General features: G+C 44.2%; 1 protein-coding gene across 1 annotated transcript in view; it reads right to left on the bottom strand.

Annotated features, from left to right (window-relative positions):
* Nucleotides 1–7,226, bottom strand: part of unc5a (unc-5 netrin receptor A) — a gene marked incomplete at its 5' end in the record, with an annotated part of 140,810 nt that overhangs the window by 30,753 nt on the left and 102,831 nt on the right. The window contains one exon of the mRNA XM_080840397.1: nt 1,787–1,951. Within this exon, the coding sequence (XP_080696523.1) occupies nt 1,787–1,951 (165 nt within the window). The remainder of the gene's footprint in view (nt 1–1,786; nt 1,952–7,226) is intronic.

The following is a 7,226-nucleotide window of genomic DNA, read 5'->3' as shown; positions in this document are numbered from 1 at the left end:
AGAGATAAAGAGATCAAGAGAAGAGAAAGAGAGAGAAGATGATAGTAGGAGAGAGTGAGGGAGCTCTGCTACTAAGATGTGAGGCTGAAGGTGTAAGAGAACCATCACACTGTACTTCTTCCTCTCCTGCCCCCAGTGTACTTGATGGGTCGAGCTCTCCCCTGCAGATCAAACGGACTCCACTATCAGCTCCTGCTCCTGGTGGGCAGAGGCCTCCCCACTGACACGTCATATGCATACGAGTTTATTGTTCGTTACTCGGGATGCGCGTGTTGGGTCAATCCCCCATTAATAAAACATCACAGGCCTGGACCGCACTCGACTGATCCCCCCCCTCGTCTTTAATCCTCAGGCAGTACACTGATCAATGTTATAAATGCTTTATAACACATTCACGAACCGTATTGGGACAATACACACAAAAATAAAAAGCTTTTCAAACTCCACTTAAGCATAATAGATATCCAGCTGAAGTTGCAGTAACTGCATGGGCAGTAGAATTAAAATTCACAAAAATGCTGTACAAACATCATGGGAGCACTGTCTATCTACCTCGTGAGAGCATTTTAAATACGTTCTCTACGGCATTACATAAAAATAACATTTGTTCAATTATACATCATACATCATACATAAAAAACATCATACTATGGTGAAATGTTCATTAATTAATTAATTCATTACAAGATTCCATAATATTCATAACATAACACAGAATACGGATATAATGATTTTTAACAATTTGCACTATTTCCTAACATTAGAATCCTCCGTTTAAAAAGAAACAAGCTTTTCAGATAAACTAGTTCTTTCCATTTCACGAAAGTATTCTTGCTTCAGTCATTTGTGTTACATTGTACAATTACATTGGTTTTCATGGAACCGACTACTGGCTGGCATGGGCTGAATTGTAACTAATGATCAGGGAGTCTAGTTAGTACCTATAGACATGAATGGGAAGGATAGAAGGCATTCTTTTTTTAACCTCAATTGTGGATAAACATTATGTTGGCAACTGTGATACAAAACCAAACGTATATTGAATGCTTGATAAGCTGTGGATATTTCCATGTCTAGGGACATTTAGTGCATGGCCTGGACAAGATCTATAGATACAATACATTTGCAAAGTAGTTTAGGCTCTGTTATTGTGAAGAATAACACCATATGACAGTCATTACGACGATCACAGGCGACGAGCCTGAAGCGTCCGCAGGAGCACTTGGTGGACATTATTACCCCTGAGGGGACAGGTACAGGCACGAAGCCTGAAGCCATACAGTGCTCCATCTTAAGATATTTAAAGATAAAATATAAATAAATAAAACATCACCTTCCGGAAGAGAGCCGAGTCAGTGGTTGCCACGGAAACCATTCCTGTCTATGACGCGTATGTAAGTATATGTTAGGACTGGGAACTGCCACATAGGCGACGGTACAATACTATCTCGATATTTGGGCCACGATACTATTGTGATTCGTTACATATTACAACACAGCAAGTATTGCGACTCAATTCTGCAATACATTTCTTGATGTAATTTATATCTTGCATTTATTATGTTTAGTATACTGGGAGCCTCAGCAGCCATCTTGGCGCGGTACATTTATTCTCAACTCTAACTTCCTCACCAATTTCTGCTGTGACGCAAGAGAAGAACCACGTCTTGTGTATACGTGTGTGTGTGAACGTGTGTGTGTGTGTGTATGTGTGTACAGATCAGCCATGTGTGAATGTGTGCAAGTGTGTATGTCTGTGTGTGTGTGTGTGTGTGTAACTACTCACTCTGTGGGCACTGCTCGCTGGTGCAGTTGAGGGACTGGAGGTCCACGCCCTGGCAGTTCTTGCCGCCGGTGCCGGGCGTGGGCTGGGTGCACTCGCGGCTCCTCCACATGGCGCAGTCGGCACCGCACACCGACCACTTGCTCCACTCGCTCCAGCTTCCATCCACTGCGGACACAAAGAGGGGGAGGGAGTATGGGGGGGGGAGCGTGAGGCTTAGCAGACGCAGACGGTCCACAGACAGGCTTGGGCAGATTTTTCCGTGTGCCGTTTGGCAACACTGATGCATAACGACAGCTGTGTTTACAGGGGGGAGAGTCCTGCCCTTGTGATGTGCAACACATACGCCTATACTAATCACTAGGAGAGGAACGCAAACGGGCACGGACAGACATGTACGATGTGTTAAATCCATGCATGCGCATACAAACACAATAACAAATAAACAAATAAACACAGAGATACACACTTAGACAGATACACACAAGCTCAGTCACACACACACACACACACACACGCATAAACACACATTATTCATTCGTATAAGTGCATTTACATACATAAAGGGATTCCCCTCACATTCTCCAGTTCATACTAATGGGGAAGAAAATAATCTCTCTGCTCCAATTTTACTAAATTCCTCTCAGCTTGAGAGAAGTGTATGTTGGAATACATAAGGAAACATACATAAGGAAACATACATAAGGTAGCATACATAAGGAAGCGTACGCTGGAATACATAAGGAAGCATACAAAGAAAGCGTACATAAGGAAGCGTACATAAGGAAGCGTACGTTGGAATACATAAGGAAGGATACATGAGGAAGCATACAAAAGGAAGCATATGTTGTATGTAACTTAAACACCACGGTACAAATATCTCTTAGATGCGTCCCTGTCCTCACTGCACTGCGCTAACAATGAAAAACAGGCAGCCACTGTCATTACTCTTCAGCCGGAGCAAACAGGTCACACACACACCATCCAACCTCCCACTCCCCATACAAACACACACACACACACACACACACACGACATACACAGAGGCAATGAGCCTTCTGTTGGCTGTTAGCTTATGAGCACAGTATTACAGAGACGATTGATGCAGGCAGTCTTTCCCATGACCTGGGGTTGCTGGCTGTTGCGCCACATTGTACAACAAATAGCCAGTGCACACAGAAGATGGAATTATGTTTGGCTTGATGTGGTGTGCTTGTGCATGTGTGGGAACAAGAGTGGGAGAAAGAAAGAGAGAGAGAGAGAGAGAGAGAGTGACAGAGAGAAAGAGAGAAAGAAAGAGTATGTGTGTGAGTGTATGTGTGTGTTGGGGATTGCAAACACAGCAGCATAATGCTGTTTCACAGAACAAAATAAAAGGAAGCATATTACGAGGGAAGGGGGAGGCAAAGCGCTGGATCATTTGGGCATAGCGACTGTGAGACGGCATGTACATTTCCAGACTGTTCCTTCCTCAGCTAAGCCAAGAGAGGACAGATGAGGGCATTTTCCCCTCTTTCTCCCTCTCTCTATTTCTCCCTCTCTCTATTTCTCTCTCTCTCTCTCTCTCTCTCTCTCTCAATCTCTCTCTCTCAATCTCTCTCTCTCAATCTCTCTCTCTCTCTGATTTTGGGAGAGTGCATAAGCCAGAGCAAGCGAGCACAGGCCTCACTAGAGGCCATACTGGGAGTGATATTCAGACCGACATGATGGCAGGTTCTAGAAGGTTACCACAGGGCTAATATGAACACAGGCAGTAATGAGCTCTCTGGGGGCACTGGGTCTCTCCCAAGGCGAGGCTGTGGAGAGACAGAGAGAGAGAGAGAGAGAGAGAGAGAGAGAGAGAGAGAGAGCCGAAGATGAGAGGTGGAAAAAGAGAGAGAGAGAGAGAGAGAGAGAGAGAGAGAGAGAGAGAGAGAGAGAGAGAGCCAAGGATGAGAGGTGGAAAGAGAGAGAGAGAGAGCGAGAGAGCGAGAGAGAGAGAGCGTGAGAGGGATAGAGAGACAGGGAAACATATATACAGAGGAGCAGGGAGGATGCAGGAGGAAAGAAAGATGAACAGTGAAAAGGCGCGAATGAGAAAGAGAGGAAATGAGAGAGAGAGGAAATGAGAGAGAGAGGAGAACGAATGGGAGAGGTGAACTACAGCAGTGTGTATTATGAGCCGCTGACAATGAGCTCTCTGCACTCTCTTTCTCTAACTACCCCTCCTCCTCCTCCTCTCCTCCCCTCCCCTCCCCTCCCCTCCCCTCCCAGCATCAGAGCAAGGCCCTTGCAGTGGCCGACCCAGGGACATGCCCGCACTACAGGTCACCGGGGGGTCCGCGAACGCACTGGTAAATAAAATATAAGCCGGGGACCGGGTTAAGAAGTCGCAAATAGCCGCCTATTTAAAAATAAATTGGGCATAAGTAGGGTTATTATTCATATTAATGGGGGGAGATACTGAGTCATTTCCTTCTGGCACTTGTCTTGGATACGATGAATTGTATTTAAATTTGCACAGCAGGTTTAATAAGGCATGCTGAAAAGAATGTCTTTTTTTGTACATTTGTGTGTGTGTGTATGTGTGTGTGTGTGTGTGTGTGTGTGTGTGTGTGTGTGTGCGTGCGTGTGTGTGTATCTGTGTGTGTGGTTAATTTGTATAAGTGGGTATGTGGGTATGTGTCATGTATGTGTGGGTGTCTATTTGCCTGTCTGTGTGTGTGTGTACCTACTTAGTGTGTGTGTCTCTTTTGGTGTGTATTTACATATGTGTCCATGGGTGTGAGTGTGTGTGCGCACGCGTGTGTATGTGCGTATCTGTGTGTCACTGTGTGTGTGTGTGTGTGTGTTCATGTAATGATGTGTATGTGGCACATGCTGACACAGCTTTGGTCTCCATTCCAACTGTTACTATTGGCAGAGGGAGCAGAACCAATCATGTAATTGTCCTTGCCTGGCATTGAGTGAACCCGTCCGTGGGCAGAGCCAATCATTATGCACGGCTGGGGCTGATTGAATTGGGAATTAGCTCCTGCTGAATACATTATAATATATAGGGACTGACCAAGCAGCCTGTTGAAGCCACCCAGAACAGTGGTGGGAGAAGACGCCTACTCTCCTCTACAAGGCCGTGATTTGGATTGGGTTAGGAGCCCATGAGGAACACTATTTACAAAACACCCAATCCTCATGTGGAAGTTACTGTGAAGAAACGAGCAATGGCTCCAGTCACACAGCTGAGGGACTGAGGGAAGAAAAAGGAGAGAAAATGGAGAGAGAAAGAAAAACTGTAAAAAAAAAAAAAAAAAAAAACAGAAAATCTTGAGAACATTCTATTCCTTTTTTACACAAGGGAGGCACAAAGGAAGTGGTGGGGTGATGAGGAAATAGGATGTGCTAAGAAAAAGACAAAATGGCAAAAAAACTGAAGTAAAAGACATGAATAAAACAAAGACTGAAACCTGAAAAAAATACAAAACATATGATTTGGCCATTTTCTGATCCAAGAAATGCGGCAGGCGTTCCCAGCAAACCTCTCTCAGAAATGAAAAACAAAACAATTCACCATAAAAAAAAACTGCTGGACTTCCGGCATGACGAGGTGGTGAGCAGACGTGCGAAAGGGGGCTCCGGCTAAACTTTTCATATAATTTAACCTGAACGACTTTTAAACTTATTTTCCTTTATCTTTGTTGACCTAAATCTGAAAACTTGCACATACTTTACACGGGAGTATCAAGAGATAGGCCTAATGAACAAATCGAAACAGCAAGGTACTCGAGCTAACGTTTCTGCTAAGTTAGCTAACATGGCAGCCAGAGATGCTGAATGGGCTAGCAAACATGAAGAAGACAGCCCGGTTACCAAAAGCGACCTCGAAGCTCTACTCAATGATCAACGTGAAAGCTTTAAGACCGATGTGGCAGTTCTGATCCGCGAGTCAACAGAATCCCTCAAATCATCGGTGGATTCTCTGAGACAGCAGGTGTCATCGTTTAATAGCCGTCTCACTCATACAGAAGTTTTGGCTGGGGAAAACTTTGGAAAACTCACCGAGATGGAGACCACAGTTAAAACGCTTCAATCCCAGTGCGGTAAACTTCTGGATAAAGTCGACGATCTTGAAAATAGATCCAGGCGTTCGAATTTGAGAATAATCAACATACCCGAGGGGAGTGAGAAAGGCCAGGACCTAACGAAGTTTGTGTCTGACTTGCTGATGACGGTGACCGGCTCCGAGGTCTTCAATAGCCCACCTGAGATAGAGAGAGCGCATCGCTCCCTCCGCAGACCGGGATACAATAATACAGAGAAGCCTAGAGCCTTTATCGTCAAATTCCTTCGTTTTCAAGAGAAAGAGAAAGTCCTGAGATGGGCCAGGAAACATCAGATGACGTATCGTGATTCTGTACTGAGAGTTTACCCTGATATCAGTGCTGAACTGACCAAACAACGAGCGTCATTTAACCCGATAAAAAACTCCCTGTATCTGAAAGGAATAAAGTTTCGCCTGCTACACCCAGCCCGTCTTCACGTCTCTTTCCAAGATCAAGACTACTACTTTGATTCGCCACAAAAAGCCCAGGACTTTTATGACCAGCACATCAACACCCCTGTCTAGTATGCTGCAAAGGAGAAGAGACCGGCCTCATCCCGAGTTGTCTGTTACAGCCACCAAGCTAACATTTTCTGTTGATTTTGACTGATTAGACACTATTGTAAGTACTCTTTCGAAGATGACTCTTTAAATCTTATTTTGTTATAGGCCTATCGTTTTTTCTTTTCTTTTCTTACTTCTTTAAAAATACAATAAGCTTTACACAGTAAGCATTAACAATATGAAGGGGTACATTAACCTAGCTTATAGGCCTATATTATATCTCTCACTGATCTTAGTTTGGTGTTTATTATCTCTGAATCACGGATTCATTATTTTAAATAGGAGCCCCCTAGCTCATGTACTAGGGATCGTGTTGCATGCCGCCTAGAAGTAACTCGTTCTGTAATATCCTGCTGCTAGTTCTAGTTCTGAGAACATGCTTAGGAACGTTAGATTTTGCATTAGTATTGTATACTCTCCGTTCTGAGAGTTTAATGTGGGGGTTTTTTCTGGGAAGGGAATGGGTGGGTGGGTGGATGTGTACGATTTGGAGGGGGGTGGTGGGTGGGTATGGCCTCACTACAATTGTTGGTATATATGTCTCCTTTTTTGTATGTTTGTTTTTCGCTTTTTTCCCCTCTCTCTCCCCTTCCGTTTCCTCCCCTTCCCCTGCTCTCATCTTCTCATACCAAGGCAGTGTCACTATTTTACACTCCTCTTACTATTACATATGGCCAACATAATAAAAGGTGAAGGAGCAAACCTGAGGTTTGTATCCTGGAATGTTAAAGGGCTTAATAGCCCAGTCAAGAGGGGCAGAATTTTATCTCATCTAAAACATTTGAAAACAGATGTGGCTTT

Source organism: Sprattus sprattus, assembly GCF_963457725.1.
Source record: "Sprattus sprattus genome assembly, chromosome: 6".
Taxonomy (NCBI): domain Eukaryota; kingdom Metazoa; phylum Chordata; class Actinopteri; order Clupeiformes; family Clupeidae; genus Sprattus; species Sprattus sprattus.
This window is presented reverse-complemented; position numbering and strand designations above follow the sequence as displayed.